The sequence below is a fragment of the Leptodactylus fuscus genome, chromosome 2, assembly GCF_031893055.1.
Source record: "Leptodactylus fuscus isolate aLepFus1 chromosome 2, aLepFus1.hap2, whole genome shotgun sequence".
In the NCBI taxonomy this organism is placed as follows: Eukaryota; Metazoa; Chordata; class Amphibia; order Anura; family Leptodactylidae; genus Leptodactylus; species Leptodactylus fuscus.
The window spans coordinates 89,205,306-89,231,522 of NC_134266.1; the positions used below are offsets into that span (position 1 = coordinate 89,205,306).

The window sequence follows — 26,217 nt, forward strand, 5'->3', positions numbered from 1 at the left end:
ATCACTTGTAGTAGCTGGGTATGAAAAAAGGAGGGGAGGGGGAGACCCATGTCATTTTTTTATTTTAAGATTGAGGCCCGCATTACAGAAATACAGCTTTTATAAGCACATCCTAGATATTTCTATTCCTATTGAAGCTACTCTTCACTTTGGCTCAAGAAAACAAAACAAAATCTTCAGCCAAAAAACAGTATGCTTCCGCAGCGTGGGGATTTAGCCTAAATATTTCTTTAAAAAAAAATAAAATTATATATATATTTTTTTTCCCTTAAAACAATTAGCATTTTTTTTTGTTTGTTTAAAGGGAATTGTCTTATGTAGAGAGAAAACATACCCATATGCTGTGGGTTTAGTGGTGAAAATCCCGGTGACAAGTCCCCTTAAAAAATTCTAACATTTGAAAGGGTTTTTTTATTCAGTGCAATGTCTAATGATTTACAAAGTTTCATTCATGAAGCAGATTTTGGTAATTAGAACAGTGGAGACTAGCAGCTATGATGTCTGCTATAGACAACACACGGAAAGCAGAGGGGAATGTGCTCCATAAGGGCTCGTTCACACGGGCCAAGTGGGGGTGGATTTTGACACGGAATCCACCTCAGAATCCGTCCCCTCACAATAGAGGTCTATGTAGACCTCTAGCTTCCTTTTTTCTGTGAGCGGTATGTTCCTGCTCACGGAAAAAAGAAGCGAGCTGCCCTTCCTTCAGGCGGATTCCGCGGAAGCACCTTCCAGACTAGGCCCATTCATTTGGGCCTACTCCGGAGTGCGAAGTTGCGACTATCGTCACTTGCAAAGGGATTTGTGTGACCACGTGCTTTCAGAGTGGTATAACATTCTTCAGATAACCATTAATAACCTCAGTAATGGGTATGCCAAGGCATGTAGGCAAGTTTATTTCTGTGAGTGGTGCTTATACGCGATACTGAATAAGTTGACAGATTTTGAATATTTTGCTTCCATTTTTTTACTCACTTACATTTGATTCTGTGATTTCCATTATTCCAACACATTTCTTCTTGGTGCTGCAATTTCAACTTTGAGGAGTGTTTAAAAATAGAAATTACCGTATACACTCGAGTATGAGCTGACTTTTTCAGCACAGTTTTTATGCTGAAAAAGCCCCCCTGGGCTTATACTCGAGTCAGGGTCCAACTCAGCGTCGGAGTGGCAAGGACCTGCATAAATTAAATGAAGGGGGAGGTCCTTTAGTGCTACAGTAATGATATATGACACTCCCCCTTCTCTAGCATGAGAGATGAAAGCCCAGGAGGCCCCTGCTGCAGCCCTGTATTGAGGAGAGGAAGCTAGAATAAAGTGAAAGTAAATCACACAGGTACCTGCTGGGTTACTATTCCTAGTAATGTTAGGAATTTGGGGTTATTCATTTAGTTTCAGTAACTCCATGTGCCTCACATTAATAGCAGTTAACCCCATCATGTCCCTCATATTAATCCCTGTGTGCCCTATATAAGGCTTACTAATATGTGAGACACATGGGGGTACTAATAAAGGACCTTAATTATGAAGATACCTAATTATTACCTCCATATGTCCCACATATCAGTAACTGCTATTACTATGAGGCACATGGAGTTACCAAGCTATAATGCACATGACCATGATGTCTCAGTTAATGTAATTTTATTGGTATCTATTTTAATTTTTGAAATTTTGCAGTAGCTGCTGCATCCCCCCCCAAGCTTATACTTGAGTCAATAAGTTTTTCCAGCTTTTGTGGTAAAATTAGGGGCCTCGGCTTATATTCGGGTCGGCTTATACTCGGGTCGGCTTATACTCGAGTATATACGGTATACAGGAATACAAGTCATAATCTCCCAATAAAGTAATATTTAGACATGAGTACTGTGGAAATCAGAACAGCTTCTTTTATTCAGCACATACACATTATCAGAAATTTTGCATTAGTGGTCAGTAATAGGCAGGGGCAGATGAATCACTGACCTCTTGAACGCAGCTCTCCTTGGGAAGCAAATTCTTAACTGAACGTGTAGACAGCGTATGCAAGTCCAAATTGTATGAGGATTACAGGCGCAACCTCCAACTTCAGCAGTACCTGAATTACTTCATATTTTGGAGAGGCTAGAATATGGTTTGCAGACATTTTACTGCCTGGTGAAGTTTAGATTTTTTTTTAATGTCCCCAATATTTTGAAAATTCTTTCAAGTACAAAAATTCAGTAAGAATATTATATAACAGTCAATAAAATTTCTTAGCATTCTATGAGTGCAATCACTGGCCTGTGCAAAAACATAACCACTATGGAGATACCTCACATGGTCCCCCTTGTTTCTAACTACACAATATTATTTTTACATGTACTTTTCATATATACTGACATTATGTTATTTATCTTCATACATCTAAAAACAAAAGCAGTCCATCTGGATGGTGTTTGTTCAATACAGTTCTTGTGGAGAACCTTAAAATCAGAGCAATGCAGGATTCAAGTGTTTCCCCGGATGGTATACAGAAGGAGAAGAGACCTATAGCTAATATACAATCTTCAGGCCTTAAAAATAATTTAACAGAACTACAAGCCCTTATACACGAACATTCTCTGGGATATTTATTCCACGCTAAGTACAATGGGCATTGGTCCTCTTATTTGTTAATATTTGGATATACTGGATCTTTACTTTCTTCAAGATCATATTTAGTTGGGTTAAAAAGAGGCTACAGGAAAAGACCCAGCAGGAGATCTAGCTTTGGAAATAAAATAAATACAACGACAACACTAAAAACGAAATGTCGAGAAGTATGAATCAAGATACATACAATTCCAAAGCAGCTGCATTAAAAAAGGTGCTTAGATCTATTTGCACTGGTAACGTGATCTAAACTCTCCAGGATGCACAGGTCTAAGAGTTTCAGAGCTACGTCTTGCACAGTAAGGCTCGTTCATGCCCACCTATCCCCATATCATGTCATGGACAGATTCATTTACACCACTAAAACCTATGCTTCAGCGCTGTCCATTAAAAAACAAACAAAACAGTAAATTTTAGGCTAATTCTGTACTAGACCGCTTCCCTTGACACAAGGTAAACTTATTAAACATACTGTATTTTTTCCAGTCTTTGTCTGAACCCTTCTTTAGAAGGAAGCCAGTAATTATTTGCAGTCTCTTGAATTCCCTTGGAAAAAAATATAATATATATTAATATCCGCTGTCAATTAAAACTCCTTGAGCTCGTGTCTGGTTACAATAGCCTTATAAATAAAACAAGGCATCTTAGAGAGCAGTCACCATACCGGTGACACATGCTATAAGAATTACTCAGTGTGCTTTAATTATCCATTTGACTAGCAGAACCAAGCTTGAACCAGCAAATCTTCTCCCGACTGAGGTCTATATCTCTAAGTCGAATGGTGACTTCTCCAAGGAGGATATTTTCCCAAAATCCTCCTTCACTGAGTACGGTTAGCCAAATCTCACGTTGTTGAAGGTCTCCTTTAGGAATCCTGTCATATACCAGCTGTAAAATAAGAAAAAAAGATATTTTCACAGAATAAAATCTTATGTGCTGTAACAGGAATGTCTCATTCTATTAAACAATGAAGGAAAATGATGCCGGGCCTCTCTCCGGATTCCTGGGTGTTTATACCTGATCCTTGAGGTCTCTGGACCCCAATGAAATCTGCCTATCAGACACCAGAGTTCAAAAACAACTGATAACGCTACACACCTTAGGCCTGCATCTAGACTTCATACAGGAAAAATATAACACCCCATAGTTCCTTCATCTTAGTGAAGTTAGGGCTGCTTCTATCTGATCAAGATGTTGAATAGACATCCTCACACACATCACTCAAGCCAAAATCATCAAGTATAAAGCCACATTTATTAATTTAGTAAGTTTTATTGACTGCAGAAATAAAGGTGTTTATTCTCGGACTCTTAGAGGGGCTGAAACTCCCTTCATTTACACCCCCTGGAGATGTCAGAGCCACTAGACCCCCATGCAAAAGCAAAAAAAAATTGATAAATCTAAAACTAGTAAATGTGGTTACTATAGAACGGTTTAACCAATATACATTTCATTATGCAATAGTGAAAGCAGTTCTTCATCTACAATATGTAGCAACGCTAAGGGCGCTATTTAGACTGGCGAAAATGCAACCCAATGATGGAAGAACAAATGCAGCAGAGATGGTTTCTCCCTACCAAGCGAACGGACCTGTCTAACTAGGCAAACAAGTGCCGATCAAAGTGTTTCTCATTGATCAGCATTTCTCATGGCTGACATCTGGCTGTCTAATACAGACTTAATGCTTTTGAAATTCATCCTTATTTTATCTATGTATCGGATTGTGTTTAACTGTGTCATCCAGTATGTTCTGCGATTGTACCGTAATACAAGGATCTCTGCTGCACAGAAAAGGACAGATAAAATAAAAGGGGTTTTCTGGCCACAAACTGAATTTTCATACTGATGACCTATCATTTCTCCTAGCAGCCTCTGCTCCACTTCAATATCATCCACTAGCAGCTTCTCATACCTGAAGACTTCTAGAGCAGATCTGTATGGGGTCCGGATGTCAGACCCCACCCAGATGTTTAACCTTTTTGGAAAGACTTCTCTAATACGCCATTATTACAACTGCATGCACATATTTAAGGCCAGCTTCAGAAAAAAGAATGACTGGTCTTCAAAAGATTCCTTGATAGATGGTCAACAAAGACGTGATCAAAATCAGCCACCTTTACCCAAAGCCAAAATCAATAATTCTTCATTAAAGGGCTTTTTCATGAACAGAGTCACATTTGTAAACGAATAATAAAGGCAGTGCCAACTGCGCATGCCTTGAAGTTTGAAGCCAGCGCCAGAAGAATATGCAGGGAGAGGCTGTTCCAGGCGAAGATAGAGGCATCGCTGGAGAGTTCTTTCACAGCATTGGGGATGCCCCCAGTGCTGTTTGAGTGCTGGGGACTGCCCCCAGTGCTGCGAGAGAACTCATTTGTATACAGAAGAAAAATGGGATTTCTACTGAACGGCAGCGCGAGAAGACATCTAAAGGTAGGAGAAGAATAGCCTTTCTTAAGGCTATTCCTACTTGTTAGGGACAAAAAAAATTGCTTTTTAATGATTGAATCCCTTTAAAGATTTTCTCTAGCCTACAATTGGTCAGTCTTTTGTCTTGATTGTTTACAACCATGAATGTAAGAGCTCTATGATCCGATGCTTGTCAGAAACCCAGCCGCGTTTCTTTTTTTGTTTTGTTGTGGCAGGATTATCTTCTCTTTTGTGCACAGTCCATATTTGATAATCTGTCCACATTAAAGGAATCATGGCTGGTTTTCTGACTTGTACCAGACCATAGATAGACCCTAAATACATCGTTGTATTCATTGGCAACTGATCAAGACATAAGATTGATATCACTAAGATAATAAAAGACTCAAGACTGATATCACTAAGATAGAGAAAATGGGGAGGCAACCCCATACACATTAGATGGTTGGTCGAACCTGTCAAAGTTGTTAGGTTTAAAGTGGTTGGTCAGCTTTCATCTCATCTGACTGTCATCTCCAGGAAGATAGGACAGGGAATTACAGCTCATAGCTATTAGTCTATGCAAACACTTACCATTTCATTATAGGTTGGGTTGCATGTTTTCTTGGCCACTTTAGTTTTCCTTTTTGTTGTCTTCTGTGGATCTGGTAACAGGTAGATCTTCACATATGGATTTGGCTCATTGTTATCCTGAAGGGGCTGATCAAAAACACATGCAAAGTGAGACATCTCTCTGTCTGTCTATCCATCTAATTTGTGATTGTTAGATATTGTGTGTTTAACTGGTAAATCCAAGAACTGTGGCTTGTAGGAGAGGGCATGGTTTATGATGCACCGATGTGCCAAAATTTGGTCAAACTGTTGCAAAGTAAGACAACCAAGAGTTGGCATACAGTTAGATAGAACTGCTTCAACATGTACCAAATTTATCATACAGCAAAAGCCACACTGATCATGTTAAACAAATTAAACATTATTAATAAATCTGCCCCAATGTGCCCATTAATTAAATTTTTTTTAACGTTAAAAAGAAAAAACATTAATCACTTTATGGCCTAGGAAAGAAATAATAAATCTGCTACTTGTATTGTCTTTTTAATGAGCAATTGCTCATATGCAATGTTATTGTTATTTCTTATGCAGGTGCTTTGTCTTATTCCCGTGGTACAGGTCATTTTAAACTTAATATTACAACAAAAATGTTGCAACGCAAGTTCACACATTCTGCCTCGCCGGTATTGGCCAGACCCCCCGTGGATTGCTTGGTCTTATATGATGTCATCACAGTGCAATACACAAAGCAAAGCAGCTGATGTAATTTACCTGACTGTGCAACTAAAGAGCAACACCAGTATAATAACCCCAGGGGAACATACATGCCTGACACATCCAACTCATCAAACAAACCCTATTGTTCCATAACAGATGGAACCTACAGCCACAGGTTAATAGTGCTGTTTATTTGTAACAGCCTACAAACTGGTTAAAATAATGATAAGAGCATAAAGAGGTTTCCACCCCATACTTAACATATTCACCTGTTATTTTCTATTTTAAGCTAAGGCCACATGCTGTGAGCTAATCCACTACAAAGTACAGTAAAAAGTGTTGTGCATTGATTTCAGCAAATCCCATGCACACAATGCACAAAACCCCCCACAGTGCAAAGTGTCTTACACTTCAGGTTTTTAACATGCTCCATGTCAATTATTGCTGAATATTTGCCTATGGATTTTGACCTTTGCAATGCAAAAGCTAAAACCTGGGCCAGAAGCATGGGACACTGCAGCAAAAAATGGTTAACTTTGGCTTTCTTTTTCCTGCAGACAGGTCCACTGCAGAATGACTGCTACAAACAGAATGTGGTTAAAGGGGGTATTTACAATGGTGCAGATAAACGAAAACAGTCTAACTTTTAGACAGAGCAGAGTTCGACTAGATATTCTTAACCCCTTAATGCCAGGGACATTTTTTGATTTTCCATTTTCATATCACTGCCATCCAGAATGGCACAATATATCTGATATAAAACAATACATTTTATTTACTTTTTTTTAGAAGTTTACAGACTGGGAATTTTCAGACATAGGGGTACCTAATGTGTTTGTGTTTCATTGTAAATTTATACTAGGGAATGAAGGGTGTTTTATAAAACTAATTATATATATATATATATATATATATATATATATATATATATATATATTTATTTATTTATTTTAAAACTCTATATTTTTATTATTTTATATTTTATCAGCCCAAGCTTGAGCCTGCAACCCTTTGCAACTGTATTGCAGTCTGTGGGAGTTTTGCTATGACCAGTCTTAATAGAGATATTACTATTGCAGGTCTGGAAGCCTTCAGAATGCTTCCAGCTGTCAAAGTAACAGGATGGCTCTTGCCAATCTCGCCATGTGGTAGCCGTCGTACAAAAAGAAGGTACAAGGTCAGTGGGCACCAGGTGTCCAATGCGGTTTGAAAATCAGGTGCACTTTTAGCCCCTCTAGTCTAACTTTACTTCACATATTATTTGGCTTAGTTTCCGACAAAAGTGTGGCTGAAATTACGGCACAACTTCCAACGTTGTAGCGCAATGTCTGGCTCACAGCTTAGCATAATTTTTTACCACACCCCACTCACATGACATACAAGGTGCACAAACCATTGGAACATGTCTAAAAACATAGAAAATGAGGTGTAAAACATGATTGGCATTTTTTTTTGCTCATATTATACTAGAATTCTGGTGCATATTTCTTAGTTTATCTGTTCCACTGTGCAGTTGATGGGGGGTTAAAACTGCATTGAAAACAGCATTCTTCTCCTGCCACTTTCAATGCAGTTGCAGCTCTAATAGGTTAAAAATATTTGCTCACTGGGCCCCAATGATCTTTAGAACGGGAGTGTAGAGTCCCCCATTTCAATTTACTGCATGACAAAATTGAGAATAAATTTGAATGGAGCAGCAGTCCAGCAGGCACACTAGTATATGGGACTGCTGTAAATAATCTGAAATGTACTGCAATTCCCACGTCACTTTCTTGTAAGCAAAACTGCTGTGGGAGGGGCAAAAAACGCCAGTTGTTACAATTATTCCTGCAACTGGCTTTTAAATGTTGCAAAATTGAGATTTCTAACTTTTTTAACACTTGATATTTGCTGTAAATGAAATAATAAATATGCGCCACAGTTTCTTAGTAACGCAATGAGCTATAATTGTTCAGTACTGAATACGATTTGTATTTACCAGGCTACGGATATGCATCACCATGATGAACAGCTGTTCATTCTTGTAGGAAATTGAGAGTTTGACCTCTCCTCCAACTTTACCCACAGGAACGGCCCACGTTGCATCTAAAACACAAATATATATATCTTTATAATTTAGAAAAATAAGCAACATTACAAACACGTCTAGAAGAAGCACATATGTCATCTCAAATATTCATTGCACTGACTGAACATGACAATTACACTCTGATGTGGTCAAGAGTCCCATCTGTGTCTTCTATAATGAAACACTGGGGAATGGACAACCCATTTCCGGACAAGCTATAGTTCTGACTAGGGTCCTTATTGTTTAGCTGTTAGCAGCAGCCACTATAGGGAGAACAGAACTCTGTCTATGTAGATGTGCTGAGTTTATGCAGCTCAGCTCTGTTCATTTTTATAGAGGCCAAGTTGTAGTAATTCAGCACAGTTACGACATAGAAAATATACATCTATCTGCCTCCATATAGCAACTGCTGAGAACAGCTGATTGGCAGCTGTGATCTGATATGGATGACCCCAAGTGATATGATATTGATGACCCCATGTGATCTGATATTGATGACCTATCCTAAAGATAGGTCATGAATATAATTTTTCCAGGAAGCCCTTTAAGTTACAGCTCCACTCTCCTGGGACAACTTTTCAATGATTCAGGAGTATATCCACATGCAATATGCTGTATCTTGGAGAATCCTGGACAGTAAGGTTTGATTCACCATCAGCATTTCAAATCATGCTAAAGCTGTTCCACTGGCTTGAGTTTAAGGCCCTATGCAGGCCTTCACACCAAACCAATCTTCCTTAAACTAATGCCACGAAGGTGAAGTATACAAATGTATTTATGTGCTGTGGCATTAACATTACTTGTCACTCGAAATAAGGGTCCTATCCAGATCCCAAAAAACAGCTCCATACATTTGACCTCCGCCACATTTTACAGTAGGCACTATGCATGCATTCTCCAAACAATTGTCAAACCCAGGTTTGTCCATCAAACTGCCTACATAGAGAAATGCGAATCCAGTTTTTATACCACCTGAGCAGATACTTGGCATTGTGCATGGTCATTTTTCATTTCATGAAGCTTTTGACGCTCAATTTTTGTGTTCATGTCATTTTTAAGTGTTTAATGTGTTTAAGTGACTACTGCTTTAAAACTGAGCTTGAGCTACTTCTAGGCACTATTACTAATGTCAGTCTATGGACATAGCATTGCTGTTTGCAATTCAGATTAGCAATCCACCAAAGTGAAGAAAGCTACCTATTCTTGGCCTAGGAGAGCAGTTATCTTGCAAGTCAATGTCCAACCCATTAAAGAGGACCTTTCATCACCTTCACCCATTCGAGTTCTTAGCATCTGTTATAGACTATAGACCAGCTCTGCTTCACTGATTCCAGCACAGTTGGAATTTTCTCTCTAGCCCCCACCATTCCTGAGCAATAAGCGCAGTTAGTTTTAATGCCTGATGTGCTATTTAAGCTCTGTAAAATCAGAAGGGTGGTGCCAGGCAGGAGTGTGTTATTCAGAGCTCCAATTACAGGTAGTCAGTGTCAGAGCTCAGAATCACACCCCTAGTCTGCTCCTGTCTGACACCGCCTCTCTGACAATACAGACACTAAGCAGCATATCAGGCACTAAAAGTAACAGCACTGATTGCTCAGGAATGGTGGGGGCTAGAAAAATAAATTCAACTGCGCCAGAATCAGTGGAGCAGTGCCTATGAACTAATTTAAAGAGCTATACTTAGCGTTAGTGAAAGGTCCTCTTTAAAGAATCTTGAAACTAGACTAGGGATTCTTCATGAACTGGGAAACTATAGTGTATGTGGAAGATGGCCATGTTGCTCATTCAAGTGTTTCAATTCCACCATGTAGCCATTTACATTATAATTAAAGGCATTTCCATGACCTTAATATTTATGGTCTATCTTTAGGATAATTTATCAATACCATATTGGCAGGTTTTCCACTCAGGTGAGCACTGTAGCCTTTTTATTACCAGTCATAGCACTGTACATTGTGTGCTAGCTATACCTGGTACTACATGTAGTTCAATGTAAATGCGACAGAAATGCATTACAAAACGTAGGGCACTGTGCCTGGTAAGCAATGCTGCAGTGTTCATCTGAGCACCAAGATCCTTTCAAATAACTGATCAGCTGGGAGTCTGACACCCATCTATACTATAAAGATAAGCCATCAATATTAAAGTCCCGAAAACCCTGTTACATCAATAAAAATGATGGGATGCATGTAAGCAAAAATCAGCTTAATAAAAATTTTTTAACAAAAAACATTTTACCTGATGGTCTTTGTGCTAATGAGTTGCTTACATTCTTTTCATCACGAGACAGAGTATGGAAAAACGTATAAACCAGATCACACTGTAATAAGACACAAAAACCAAGAAACAACTGATTAATTCATTAAATACTGAAAAATGGCTACTGAGTGCTATTACTTTGGTTGATATTCATGGTGACACAAGGAATGGACATTAGACCAGTGACGAGTCAAAATTTAAGATATATGGTTTTAACCACCATATCTTTGCGAAACGCAGAAAAAGGTAAGCAGATGGTTTCTTCATCTGTGGTTCCCAATATGAAGCATGGAGTAGGAGGTTTGCTGTAACAGTTAACCAGCACGGCTACCACAGCATTCTGCAGCAATGTGCCATCTCATCTGGTTTTCGCTTAGTGGGATCACAATTTGTTTTTCAACAGGTCAATGACCCAAAACAAAGCCCCACCGCAGGTGTTGGATCCCTATCAATTGTATATTGATGGTCTGCTCTAAGAATAGATCAATACACATTAACCAAAAAAGCCCTTTAACACACAGTCCCTTATTCTGCCATGTCTCTTGTTGAATGAGGCACAATAGGTTTTCAAAACACTTAAAGGGAGTCTATCATCTCCCCCAGCCTCCATTGTGCTGCAGAGGCTTTAATATGAATAAGAAAAAAAAATCAAACCTTTGCTGTTTTTGACAGCGCCAAGGGTGCAGCAAAAATGACATTCAATTCCATCAATGTATACGTAGAAAATCTGCCCTTGTTTGTTCTTAGTGCCGCCCCCTGGACCTTTGCCATCATCAGATCATCAGTAAACATCCAGCACATGCGCATTATGCCCTTCTAGTCTTTGGAGTGTAGGACCATGCTGCAGACTATGTGTAGGACATACTGTGATGCTTAGCATATCGCTGATGATTTGGTGATGTCAGAGACCAATGGGGCTGCATTAACAGCATTAGGGGCATGTTGTCAACAGATACCTTCGATGTCCAAGTACCACTGGAACGTCTCCAGTGCTCCAAGTTCCTACTTTGCATATGGAATAGCAATAGGACATGTTTTCTTTTACACAAAACTCAGTGTCTTAGGGATGTGATATGAAAGGGTGAATGTCTTGCCTGATCAGTCTATATTGTATTTCTTATTGTACTTCTATAGGATGTTACTGAACAGCATTTCTTCAAGTTATTGTGGGGCTAATGTTACTCCTTAAGGAGAAATCACCTATTAGGTGTGTGGAGACTTATACAGCCATAGTCGCTCCACTATAAGGGATCATGGGAGGAATATGCAAATCTGTCTCCCAAGATGTAAACAGGGAGACAGTGCCTCTGTTATGCTGCCCTCTTGCTCGACTTTACCAGAAGCCTTTACTGCATAATGTGGGATTTTTACCAAGTCAATTTATTAGCTACGGGCGGCCGTTTCGGTCTGGTTGGACCTCATCAGCGCAGCGTAGAGAGAACAGACTTGGTAGAAGTGAGAGGCTGAGAGACCAGATTATGGGGATAATGTTACTCCTTAAGGAGAAACCACCTATTAGGCATGTGGAGACTTCTACTTCCTATTCATTATTCCTAGTTATTGTATCATAAATGGTCAAGTTATAAGCTGACCACTCATACCATAAGCTTGACCACTCAGCCCCTCTCCCTCCCACAAAGTTACTATGAAAACTATATGCCTATTGTTTTGGATAATCTTGGCTGGAATCCTAAGAAAGAAGGATTTCTAGCATGTCTGGAAGTAATCAAATAATGGGTGTATATATATATCACTGCATGATATATAATGGGGCTCCTCATCCAGTGAGCTACTACATCGTTTACCACCACAGCTAAGTATTATCTCTTTTCATATATTAAACACTTATTACTTTATTATATTCTGGTGTCATTCTAGTCATTCTTTGAACATCTTTGAGTTAACTTTGAGTAAAGATAGGATTTTTATTCACATTACAGCATAATGGTGGCACTAAAGTAGCCGGTGATAAACTTACTTTATGAAATGTCATACAAGACATGGGCGCCAGAATTTGGGCACAGTTTGATTAACTAATCTGCCCCAGTAGTTCCTTATGTTCTCTAGTATATTAACACTCTCAGTCCCTGTGTCCAGCTAATGTAAAGGGCCTTTCCATCTTGGCAATGTTTGGGCCTAAACATTGTTTAACATTGTGTAGAAAATATATTACATTATATAGAAAACAAGCTACTAAAATAAAATTCCTCTAATCTGACACCAATGGGACCTGACAGGTGCCAGAATATCAAATATCCTAGATGATCAGATGTAAAAATATAAATAAACTGACTTAGACAGAACAAAGCGCCAAGAGAACAGATCAAGATTAAATGTTAACACAAACTATCATAGGAGATTTGACAGACTGACGCTGGGTTCACACCTGCGTCTGGGGTCTCCGTTCTGTGGTTTCCGTCTTCTGCATGCCAGAAGACGGAAACCACAGACCGGGTCCGGCCGTGCGCGGCGGTGAGCGTTTTGCGCTCTCCGCCGCGAAACCGGATTTTTTTATCCGGACACAGAGTACTGCATGTCCGACTCTGTGTCCGGATTATAAAACCCGGTTTCGCGGCGGAGAGCGCAAAACGCTCACCGCCGCGCACGGCCGGACAGCTTTCTCACCCATTCAAGTCTCCTGCAGGTTTCCGTATCCTGCCTGTGTTTTAGGCAGGAAACGGAAACCTAAGTACGGAGACTGGGCCGCAGATGTGAACGAGCCCTGAGCAAGACATGGAGATGCATTTAGGTAAACTGCTTTGCATCTAGATCTATGGGACCATAAGGGAAATAATGAGAACTGTCTCCACTAACAACAGACTGTGGGAAGGATCTTCAGAGAGGCCAGATTACAGCAAGGCAAACAATGTGACAGGTGCAGCTTAAGCCAGAAGGCAAATGTAGTGAAACATTAACTGCTTATCAGCGATTCACAGAAAAATTCTTACATAAATATGAGAGTAAGAAAAATCTAAAATTATTTAAAAGTTTAACCCCCCCCCCCCCCCCCCCCCAGAATGTATCATTTTCTGTACCTCTGTTACTCTCTTTTATCACCCCGAAACAAGCAAAAGGAGAGCAGAAAGATAATCTCTACACTATGGCTTTGATCAATAGGCTATGGAGACAACTAGCAACCGAAAATTTCCCACATACACAAATTAGGCTTTCAGAAGTGGTTAAAGAGCGCATATTCCCTAAAAATGGATTTTTATACTCCCTGTAAAATCCTTTTTACGTATTCTTTGGGGGACACAGCAACATGGATATAGACCTGGCCACTAGCAGGCCAACACTAAGAACAGCAAAAAGGGCTATACCCTCTCCACAGACACTGTGCTAGCCAGTTTGTACTGCAAGAGTAGGAGAGAGACATACTGTCTGGGGAGAGAGTTGGAGCTGACATCCTTTGCTATTCCTACTGTCAGACTCCTAATGGCCAGGTGTATAGCCAAGGTGCTGTGTCCCCCAATAATATAAGCAAGAAAAAGTGTTATAGGCCTTTAAGGGTCATCTTTGCAGTGTCAAGGTGTGAGGATAAAGAAGGAAACATGCCCAGTTTTAGCCTTAGTATGTGCATGGGTTTTAATAATCTCTAATCAGAGTATAGACACACTGATCTTCACATGTCTCCTATAAACATCCAAGTCATTCACATGGAAAACCTGTTGTTGGGGGAAGGGGGGGCCATGAATGATAGTTTTAAATCTGTGTCTGCCAATATGTTTAATAGTGAGTCAGTAACAGAGTCTAGCTGTGTATATTGATGCGTACTGCATACACATACTATAGGGAGCTCTCAGCACTGCATACACATACTACAGTGAGCTCTCACCACTGCATACACATACTACAGTGAGCTCTCACCACTGCATACACATACTACACTGAGCTCTCACCACTGCGTACACATACTACAGTGAGCTCTCACCACTGCATACACATACTACACTGAGCTCTCACCACTGCGTACACATACTATAGTGAGCTCTCACCACTGCATACACATACTACACTGAGCTCTCACCACTGCGTACACATAATATAGTGAGCTCTCACCACTGCATAGACATACTATAGTGAGCTCTCACCACTGCATAGACATACTACAGTGAGCTCTCACCACTGCATAGACATACTACAGTGAGCTCTCACCACTGCATACACATACTATAGTGAGCTCTCACCACTGCATAGACATACTACAGTGAGCTCTCACCACTGCATAGACATACTACAGTGAGCTCTCACCACTGCATAGACATACTACAGTGAGCTCTCACCACTGCATACACATACTACAGTGAGCTCTCACCCCTGCATAGACATACTACAGTGAGCTCTCACCACTGCATAGACATACTACAGTGAGCTCTCACCACTGCATAGACATACTACAGTGAGCTCTCACCACTGCATACACATACTATAGTGAGCTCTCACCACTGCATAGACATACTACAGTGAGCTCTCACCACTGCATAGACATACTACAGTGAGCTCTCACCACTGCATAGACATACTACAGTGAGCTCTCACCACTGCATACACATACTACAGTGAGCTCTCACCCCTGCATAGACATACTACAGTGAGCTCTCACCCCTGCATAGACATACTACAGTGAGCTCTCACCACTGCATAGACATACTACAGTGAGCTCTCACCACTGCATACACATACTACAGTGGGCTCTCACCACTGCATAGACATACTACAGTGAGCTCTCACCACTGCATACACATAATATAGTGAGCTCTCACCACTGCATAGACATACTACAGTGAGCTCTCACCACTGCATACACATAATATAGTGAGCTCTCACCACTGCATACACATAATATAGTGAGCTCTCACCACTGCATACACATGCTAAATATTCTCTTAAAATAGTTATGAAATTTCATTACATATTCCAGTGAGTGCTGTATGCCGATTCTTTTATTTTCATTAAATCTGCTCACCATATTAAATGCCTACAAGTGAGCTGCTAGCTCTGACCTCAGTGCTTGTTCTAAGGGAAGCATAAACCTGTGTGTCCGTCTCATCCCTCACACGGACCACTGACGCTGGGTTTACACTAGCGTCCAGACTCAGTTTTCAGGTTTCCGACTTTTGCATGCAGAAGACAGAAAGCTGTCAGACCGGGTCCGGCCGTGAGCACCGGTGAGCGTTTTATGCTCTCTGCCGCGAATCCGTTTTTTTTAAAACCAGACACAGAGTACTGCATGTCCGACTCTGTGTCTGGTTTAAAAAAACGGTTTCGCGGCGAGAGCATAAAACACTCACTGGCGCTCACGGCCGGACATCTTTCAAACAAGAATCCTGCAGCTTTCCGTCTCCTGCCTCTGTTTTGTGCAGGAAACGGAAACCTGTATGAACGGAGACCGGGCGTAGATGTGAACGAGCCCTTACATGGTTGTGCCTGCTGTAATTTCTGTAGCTCAGAAGTCAGAGTTGGTTCTGAGCTAACAAACATTTGTTCATTTACTTTTCTATGACAGCGGTTATTTTGTAATATATTCATATTGAGAAACTCATTTAATGACTAATACATCTATATAGAATACAATTGTTGGTATGGCATCTCTATTGAAGGTTAGCTAGGGTCCTAAATCAGGCCCCTTCCCCCATCTATTAGCTCTTTGAATAGATTGCAGTATTCAGACTCTGTACACAAAACCAAGCACAGCACAGTTACATCTTACAGATGCTATACTTGATATCACAGCTCAGCCCCATCCAATTGAATGGGACTGAGCTGTGAAATTGGTTTGTTGGTTACATTAGTTCTATTCTGGTGTTGTTACCCTGAAGTACACACAGATCATTTTACATTCAGACTGCAAGACACAGATATAAATAGACCTTGTAACCTCAACGCTATTTCAGAAAGCTAAAACCTGGTCTCACCTCAGCCACCTGAGGGGGAGCATGGATCAAGTGCCAAATATACGCATTCAAGTCATCCTTCCGGCGCTCCGCTGCGGCCTCTCCACGAGAACGACCAATAACAAAGCGACTTGTGAAACTGAGAAAAAGACAGATTAGAAAACAAAATAAGGTTAGCATAAGATACAATATTGTATAGGTGGAAACTGAGAAGTACAGGTTTAGATGGACCACACCTATTATAAAGGAAGAAGGGCCGGGGGCGCGGGTGGGGGGAAAGGGGAGGGCCGGAGGTGCAGCAGCGGGGCTGTGGGGTCCCGGCCCACGATGCTGCGGAAAGGCCCAGCGCCGGCCAAAAGGAAAGGGCCGTGGGGGCCATGGGCCACGCTGCAGGTGGTTCGCGCAAGGGTGAGGGGACAGCGGACGAAGTCACGGGTTATACATAGTAACTACATACAAATTCAGGGTTATATGTACTAGTGGTCAGATGTGTCTCTCTTCACCTTTGCTTCACTACTTGGCTTGTATTGACACTTTTTCAACTTAAAGGGATCCTGACACAATAAAAATATAATCCAAACTGCAAGCAGCAGGTTATAGACAGCCTTCCCGGCATTAGTGCACACAAAGAAATACTTGACAATGAATAATAAGACCACCCATTGGACTCCTAGCCACGAGCCCATACATGGAAGGATGAAATGTGATAACTAATTTTTTTGGCAAATAGAGTTGGGGAAGGGTTTCCCCTATCTTTTTTGCTAATGCTGTGGTCAACCCCCAATGATACTTAACCTTGTAATGACCAATACGATGTAATAGTATGTCTTGGGTCGTATGGGGCTATATGGATAGGGCTCAGGAGCCCCATTTACAATGTATTTTCCTCCTATTGTTGTCATTCAATAAATACTTTTGAAAGTAAATAATTAAATCCAGATAAAATTGGTACAAATACATTTTTTTTCCTATTCCACCTCATAATGAATTTTTCTTCAGCTTCGCAGTACAGTCAGTGTACAGGATACTGAATAGTGCCACTACAAAGTACAATTTATCCTGCAAACAATAAGCCATCATGTACCGAAATACAGAAAAAAAAAAAAAGGTTATGGCTCTTGGAAGATGGGGTGGAAAAAACAGATACACAAAAATGAAAATTGGCTCAATCTTTAAGTGGTTCAAAAAAATAAAAAAATTTTTTGTCCATATTGGTTATTTAATGGGAGTCTGTCAGCAGGAAAGTCTGTATTAAAATAATGGTAATTCTTGATCATTTTAAGTATCCTAGTATCCTACTAATATTATAAATGTGAAAGTTTGGATGTTTGTGGGTTTGTTAGTCAATCACGCAAAAAATGCTGAACGGATTTGAATCAATTTCGGCACATAGATAGTTTGTAACCTCGATTAAAACATAGGATACTTTTTATCCCGGTAAATGACATGGCTTCACGACTGTTATGCATTTATGTTCACATACTATATTATACTGCTCTTGCAGCTCCCTATCTCAGCCAGGGCTGTTATCTCTCTGTGTAAACACTCAGCTGACCCTCAGTGGATTGTACACACATTTGCATATTATCTGATCTGCTCCAGGCAACATGCTTACTCACTGGATGGGAAAACACCTTTAATCCAAATTGGCAGTTTGCTACTTTTAAACATGTCGGGAAAAAGAAAATCTAACTTGTTGCTAAATTCTAAAACAATGACAGCTATGAACGTAGCCAGAAGTAAACAGAGTTCTCCTCAAGCGGAGCTGACGGGTATCATTGGCGCCAATAACACACTCATTATATGGCGTCCCAGCGAGCTGCTGAGATGCTGGAACAATCACGGGCACAGCACAAGGAACGAGTTTAGCGGCAGGCCAGCTTGACAGCTGCCGAAACGCCTGAGCAGGCGGATTATCAACGCAAACAACACGCTCATTATATGGCTTCCTAGTGAGCTGCTGAGATGTCTGAACAATCATGGGCACAGTGCGAGGAATGAGTTCAGCGGCAGGCCAGCTTGACAGCTACCGAAATGCCAGAGTAGGTGGATTATTGACACCAACAACACGTTCATTATATGGCGTCCCAGTGAGCTGCTGGAACAATCAAGGGCACAGTGCGAGGAACAAGTGCAGCAAAATGACATCTTTAGAGCTGCTGAAACGCCGAACTAGGGAAACAGTCGATGGCAGCAATTTTCTGAATATAGGCGGATCATCGACGCCAATAACACGCAGACGAAGTCGCGGGCAGAGGCTAGTAGATATATAAATCCGCTTAATGCCTTCCCTGCATTTGACAACATTCTGTAATAACGTGGACAACACCTATGACTGTAAACTAGACAATTGTACAGTATATGTAGCACTCAGCCCACTGACTGTTTCTGGTAAAAGGTTGAAAAAAACTGGTGATGAAAGCTGTGAAAACTAGACACCCAAGCTCTGATTAGGGAGTTACCTAGGGAGTTGTGATGATGGGAAAAGTAGTCTCAATTTGCTATGCAGCTCCTGGAATTCCTCGAAAGATCTCTGTATATGAGTAGTTTCATGGAGCCCCTCTCGTACCACTTTAATAACATAGACCTATAACAGGAAACACAAACATTGTTCATATACATTAACCCCTACACATTTCTAATACACGTATACAGCAACATAAATGTAAGCAACTAGTAGGTCTTACTGTATAGTGTTCTGCCATTAAAGAGGACCTTTCACCACTTCTGCCAACTCTGACTCCTTTAATATACGTGACTCCACTGGTTCTAATACAGTTGGAATTTCTCTAGTCCCCAACATTCCTGAGCAATCAATGGTGTCTGTTTCAGTCCTTGATATTTTGAGATTTTTCTTACTGAGCACTGATCAGCTATAAAATGTGTCAATCACCGCTTGCACTACTGGTCTGATTAAACAGGCTGATGCAGATCACACGAAGGAGGAACACCCAACTAAAGCGATCCATTTCCTGGCATATACTATCATTGTTTGATGACAGTACAGCCCTTATTAAACAGGGTGATGTGTGCCAACGAACAATGAATTTTTCTCCTGCCGAACTCAACAGATCACCTGATGAATTTGCAAGCACTTGTTCATGAGGTGGCTGCAGACACTGTTAGAAGGGCTGATTATGACCGCTAGTATAAGCACTTGTTTCCGACAATATAGCCTAATGGAGCCTTAAGGCACGGACAGGCGCGTACTCCTTCTTACCTGTTCCTGACTGAGGCCACCCACTTGACTGTACACAGCTTAATTAACACCAAAATTAACAGCACTGATTACTCAGGAACAGTGGGGGGCAACATACAAAATTCCAGCTGCTTGTTCTTAAAGGTAATCTTTTACCAGAACCCAGCATATTAACCCAGCCTTGCAAATAGACTGATTCAGGTGACCCTAACCCAACAGTGTTTCACTCTTGTGAATTGGTGCCTTAGTTGCTAAGATCTCAACTATTTTGTCAATATGCAGATCAGAGCTCGGGACCAGTAAGGGTGTTGTCACTTCTCTTTGGAGCAAGAGGTAAATGTTCCAAATAGTTCATTTGCATATTGATTTAAAAAGGCAATGTAGTGGCAACACAGGTACAAGGGGGAAACACTTTGACTCAAGTGACCCTAATCGATCTATCTGCAGAACTAGGCTGATATGTTGGCTTCTGGTGACAGACTCCCTTTAAGGGCTAGTTCACATGGGGCAAGAGGAGGCGGATTTTGACGTGGAATCCACCACAAAATGCGCCCCCTCACAATAGTGGTCTATGTAGACCGCTAGCGTTCTTCTTTCTGCTAGCGGTTTGTTCCCGCTTGTGGAAAAGAAGCGAGCTGCCCTTTCTTCAGGCGGATTCCGCGGCTGATTCAGCCATGGCGCGTCCGCCTCGCGACAGCACCCTCCGGACTAGGACCATTCATTTGGGCCTAATCTGGAGCCGAAAGCCGCGTCGGAATGTGCACACGCGGAATCCCCGTTTGAACTAGCCCTAAAAGTGCCAAAGCAATATCTTGCCCCAGACAATGGGTATAAAAACCTTCACTCACATATCCTTTGTTAGGATTGAATATCTTCTTATAACGTGTTACGAAGACATCCCGAATCCTCCCATCTGCTTTCATGGTGTGAGTTCTTGGAGCAAAGGAGAGTGTTAACCGCTCATCTGACCCACTGAACTTCAGCTGTGCCAGATTGTGAATGAAGAAGTTTAGCTTTGTGGCTACTGATCCCAGACTGGATTCTATGAGACTGGTGAAGAGAAACAAAGACTCATAAGACTTTTGCTGGTATTTTACTGGTAATCTGATATTTATAAGAATAAAAAGACAGCTCTGCTCAAGTTACCGAGTGAAATATGTGGTGGCATCAGCTTCAGTATCTTGTGGACGTAAAGCGTCATAAACATACTTCAAATCCTGCAGGTCAGACAATTCCGGAATTCCACATGACAACATCTAAGGCAGACAGTCAGGGGTTAGGCTTTACACCAAGTGCTAATACTTCAATAATTACAGCCTGCAAAGATTTCTGGAGCAATTTAGAAAAACATCTGCTGGTTGTGGTGACCCAGATCCAAACCAATGGAGCGGAGCAGGAAGAGTTGCAGACCCTATGTATTTACTTCAAAGGCTTAAGACAGTGGAGCCAAATAGTGGTGACTGCAAATTGATTATTGCTGCTTGCTGAGCTTTACCTGCACTTGCAACATGAAACCAGATGTGGAGCTCCACCTTTCATCAATTCATATATTACTAAATCTCACCATTTTATTACATGTGAATATTTGTAATATGACGTCATTGCCTTTTGTTCCAATTCGTCTTCATTCTATTTTTACACTGTGCAATTTACTAAAATATTCTGACAATGGTAGAGAAAGAATAATCTGAGGCCTGCAAGATTTTACATTTGTTGCATAAGGAGTTAATTGGTAGGGTGTAGCCATGTGCTTATAGAGAAGACTCCACGTAGAGAGACGCAGCCGAAAAACTCTGCAGAAAAGACTGATGGAAACACATCAAGTTTCTTTCCTCGCAGCATTTTTTGCAGATGTTAAAATATTTTCTCTAACATCTTAGTGGTGACAGTCTTTCGTCTTAATCAGTTGTCAATGGATACAAACATGATTGCAGGAATTTTCTATGGTTCCTACTGTGGCTGGGATATTTTCTCATAACATGTAGTGTCCATGCCTGATAACCTGTTCACACTATACACAGTTCCTGCTGTCACGGTCATATCCATTGGTAACTGATCAAGATAAAAGACCATTGATATTAAGACAGAGAATTATTTTTTTAAAAAAAATTGTCAACTTTTAATTGTCTACATATTAAAATTTGGTTCTGTTCATGGGAAAACTTAGGATAACCATCACAAATCCTTAAAGGGGTTATCCACGACTATGACACTGTGCTCCTATTCTTCTTTTCAGGAAGTGACTTCATATCGGTTAGTTATACGGCCGTGCTGTGGATCAGTTCCATTCAAATGAATGGGACAGAGTTGTAGCATGATCGTGTGACCAATGCATGTGAGGTCAGTTCCTGGAAGAGGAAGTGTAGCTCAGTAACATAGTACTGGATAAGCCCTTTAAGAATTTAAAGGCACATCAGCATGGTACAAAATCTATAAATAACTAAATATATAAACTGGTGAAAACTCATTCACTATGCCATTATTCAAAGACACAGAAAGTTAGCTACTAGTGAATCTGGTGGTCATTTTAAAGAGCAATGCAAAATTATTCTGTTGGAAAGTTTATAAGAGAGTAACCTTAGGATAAGTCATCAATGTCAGATCGGCTGGGGTCTAACACTCTGGAGGAGACCACTTATCTGCTGTTCTTAGCAGTTGATACACACCCCAAACCACCTGCCCCACCTCCCCATATAGCAGTCACCAACTAAGAGGAAGTTGAGACTCCATGGACTGTTATACCCCAAATCAGCCACCCCTCCCACCCCCTTAACCCCATACTCTCCCCCCTCGACTCCAACTCCCCCCCACTTTACTAGCTTTGGCAATGCCAAATATCCATTCGGACGTGCCAATAAAGCCTATTTGATTTGATTTGAATGGATCCAAAAGAAGACAGCTCCTTCTCTGTGTAGTGGTCATATTGAGTTACTGCATATCAGATCCTATTCACTTGAATAGTGCTTCTGGCTACATTTGGTCCAGTAAACCTCTTTAATAAAAGGATCTGTTTATACAAACTAATAAAAATATTGCCTTTGTGCAATTCCAGGCATATGAAGGAGTCCCAGGCACTATATGATGCAACGTTTACCCGAATATTCTCCTGAGGAGTAAAGCTTTTAGGAGAGAACATCTTTCTAATGTGCTTCCTTTTGGAAAATGTTATTTGTTTTTCTATATATAAACCTGGGAGAAAAATCCGCTAAATAAAATCAGCAGGTGTAGAGCGGTCCAATATATACTCATAGATTACTATAGGTGGTGTATTGTTGCACTGCATAACAATAAACTTGTATGTGAGTGTGAGGTCTATAACTTATCAAATCTACAGTGTCTGTACTCTGAACATAAGCAAATGCCATTTACCAGTCCCAGCAGATTGAGAAAAAGATGGGTATGTTTGCGGATGAGATTATATGCTTGGCAACATAAATCCACAAAGTCATGGAAGCGGCTGGAAGTCTTGTCTCCTCCATTAATAACATATGCCATATCTGACGTGAAGACAAATGGTGCACGGTCTCTGCAGTAGAAATAACATACAAACACGTATTTAGTAAAAACTTTAGAGAAAGACTTCACAATATAGTATCTGATAAAATATTCTGTCTAACGCTAGGGTCACACTAGCATTAGGGGACTCTGTCGCCATTGCACTTTGCACAACTTTTCATTCCTCCGATTTCAGTATAAAGGCAATTGCAACCGGGCAGATAACTACTTTTAATCGCATGAGGTTTCCGTTTTTTAGGTCCCCAAGCAGACCCGAACAACAAAAACCTGAATACTAGTGTGAACCTAGCATTACTTAGTTTCGTACAGGACATGATGTTATAATATATACAGCATTATACCCACCGTTTAATGTTTCCAAACATTTGTGCATGTCCCAAGAAGCGGCCAAAGTCTATGTGAAACATGTGACCACTTGTCTTCAACATGATGTTGTCATTGTGTCGATCGCAGATCCCAAGTACATAGGTGGCTACGCAACAGCCAGCACAAGAATAGATAAAATTCTCAACTGCCTGTACAAATAAAATAGGAACATGGTTACCAATGACTATAAAACTAAGTACATGAAACTGCAGAAGAGAAGGGAAGTGATAATAGGCTATGGCACACCATGCAGGTTTCATCACCTTTTCATACTCATCCTCTGCCGGGTTGTGTTTTTGCAACCAGACAGCTAGTGGTCTGTCTTTAAATGGAGCTGTGACTCCATGCTCCACCTGGATCTTCCTGAGAGTTTCTGCAGATGGGATCATCTCAACCATACCTGTAAAATAGATGTCAAACTATTTTCCTGCTTCTCAAAAGTTACTTAAATTGCAGTACAGTCCAACAGTGCTATTGAGGGAGCAGTGCAGAAACCAACCGGAGCTGCAGGACCAGACCACACTGGGAAGACACCCAAGAATCTGGGACAAGTGAATAAGGGTTTGGGTTTTTTTTACCTCCTCCAGCCTACTTTGAAAATAAGGTATTTGCCTGGCAGCATCCTTAAAGCAATCCTTAAAACTACATCTAAAGTTGGGATTATAAGGCTAGGTTCACACTATGGAATTTGTAGAAGCTGAAAAGATCTGCTTCTGGGATTTGGAAGCAGAATTTAAGAACTTAACTAAATCCACCACGGAATGTTCACCAGAATTTGAAAATTCTGCATCAAATTCCACAATGGACAGGAAGTATTTTTCCATCTCCCAAACATTTCACTTAGCATCAACCTACCATTGAAGTGAATGGAGATGAATTTCAAGTGGATTTTGAGGTGGAATCTGGTTTAACATAAACTCTAAATTCCAACTTATGACCATAGCCAAAAGGTGAGAGGGGTTCCCATTATTAGACCAATATATAATAGGCTTGAGCTTATTGATGCCGGGCTGTCATGGAGACACAGTGGCACAATCTTTGCGTTACAGACGTCAGGTGGTGAGTAATATATGGGTTTCCTTTCAGACACAGGGGAGTAATAACGGCTTCTGTAAGGAACAACATTTAAGACAACTGAAAGAAAGCTTCAGTCAGGGAGCTACAGACTGGCATATTGTGGGCACTGATCAAACCTTTGCCTACCATGGCCTAATAGTGAGCCTACTGTAAAGACATTGGGTATATTTGCTGCCACTAATAACATAATAGGTCCATGCCACTGAAAGTACCCTCACTAGTTATAAGAATGTTGGGCCAAGGATCTTCCTGACCAATACAAAGTTCTAGAGTAAAGTTGTTCTCTAAAGCATAACCTTTGCACCTGTATGACTGATACTACTCCATTGCTATTCCTAAGAATTGTAGGTATGATTCTTTTATTGGCTAACCATAAAAATTACTTTTACAAGCTCTTCTTCAGGCGATACAAATGAATGAATGAGCACAGCGCAATACTAGCAAGATGCTACGCAAAGGCTATTAGTTCATAATAATAATAATAATAATAATAATAATAATAATATCTTCTTTATATAACACCAGCATGTTCTGCAGCACTTTACAAGTCACAGTTCATGAGGTGATACATTAGCAAGATAAGGTAGAGTAATAAAACAGGTTATAAGTAGAGATGAGCGAACAGTGTTCTATCGAACACATGTTCGATCGGATATCAGGGTGTTCGCCATGTTCGAATCGAATCGAACACCACGTGGTAAAGTGCGCCAAAATTCGATTCCCCTCCCACCTTCCCTGGCGCCTTTTTTGCACCAATAACAGCGCAGGGGAGGTGGGACAGGAACTACGACACCGGGGGCATTGAAAAAAATTGGAAAAAGTCATTGGCTGCCGAAATCAGGTGACCTCCATTTTAGACGAATAGTGGATTTCAAATCCGGGTCATATGAGAATGTGAACTTTGTGACTATGAGACAGGGATAGCTGTACAGGCAGGGATAGCTAGGGATAACCTTTATTTAGGGGGGAATGTTATTAAAAATAACTTTTTGGGGCTCTATCGGGTGTGTAATTGTGATTTTTGTGAGATAAACTTTTTCCCATAGGGATGCATTGGCCAGCGCTGATTGGCCGAATTCCGTACTCTGGCCAATCAGTGCTGGCCAATGCATTCTATTAGCTTGATGAAGCAGAGTGTGCACAAGGGTTCAAGCGCACCCTCGGCTCTGATGTAGCAGAGCCGAGGCTGCACAAGGGTTCAAGCGCACCCTCGGCTCTGATGTAGGAGAGCCGAGGGTGCACTTGAACCCTTGTGCACCCTCAGCTCTGCTACATCAGAGCCGAGGGTGCGCTTGAACCCTTGTGCACACTCTGCTTCATCAAGCTAATAGAATGCATTGGCCAGCGCTGATTGGCCAATGTATTCTATTAGCCTGATGAAGTAGAGCTGAATGTGTGTGCTAAGCACACACATTCAGCTCTACTTCATCGGGCTAATAGAATGCATTGGCCAGCGCTGATTGGCCAGAGTACGGAACTCGACCAATCAGCGCTGGCTCTGCTGGAGGAGGCGGAGTCTAAGATCGCTC

At 41.0% G+C, this 26,217-nt stretch overlaps 1 protein-coding gene across 1 annotated transcript in view; it reads right to left on the minus strand.

Annotated features, from left to right (window-relative positions):
• Window positions 1-1,871: 1,871 nt before the first annotated feature.
• The window catches only part of PIK3C2B (phosphatidylinositol-4-phosphate 3-kinase catalytic subunit type 2 beta), a 109,399-nt gene continuing 85,053 nt past the window's right edge, over window positions 1,872-26,217 (minus strand). Inside the window, exons 23-33 of the mRNA XM_075264102.1 lie at window positions 23,875-24,011; window positions 23,591-23,760; window positions 23,099-23,255; window positions 20,876-20,985; window positions 20,578-20,779; window positions 18,993-19,117; window positions 16,552-16,669; window positions 10,616-10,697; window positions 8,288-8,394; window positions 5,614-5,739; window positions 1,872-3,501 (exon numbers count right to left, since the gene is read on the minus strand). Coding sequence (XP_075120203.1) covers window positions 3,313-3,501; window positions 5,614-5,739; window positions 8,288-8,394; window positions 10,616-10,697; window positions 16,552-16,669; window positions 18,993-19,117; window positions 20,578-20,779; window positions 20,876-20,985; window positions 23,099-23,255; window positions 23,591-23,760; window positions 23,875-24,011 — 1,523 coding nt within the window. The 3' untranslated portion in view covers window positions 1,872-3,312. The remainder of the gene's footprint in view (window positions 3,502-5,613; window positions 5,740-8,287; window positions 8,395-10,615; window positions 10,698-16,551; window positions 16,670-18,992; window positions 19,118-20,577; window positions 20,780-20,875; window positions 20,986-23,098; window positions 23,256-23,590; window positions 23,761-23,874; window positions 24,012-26,217) is intronic.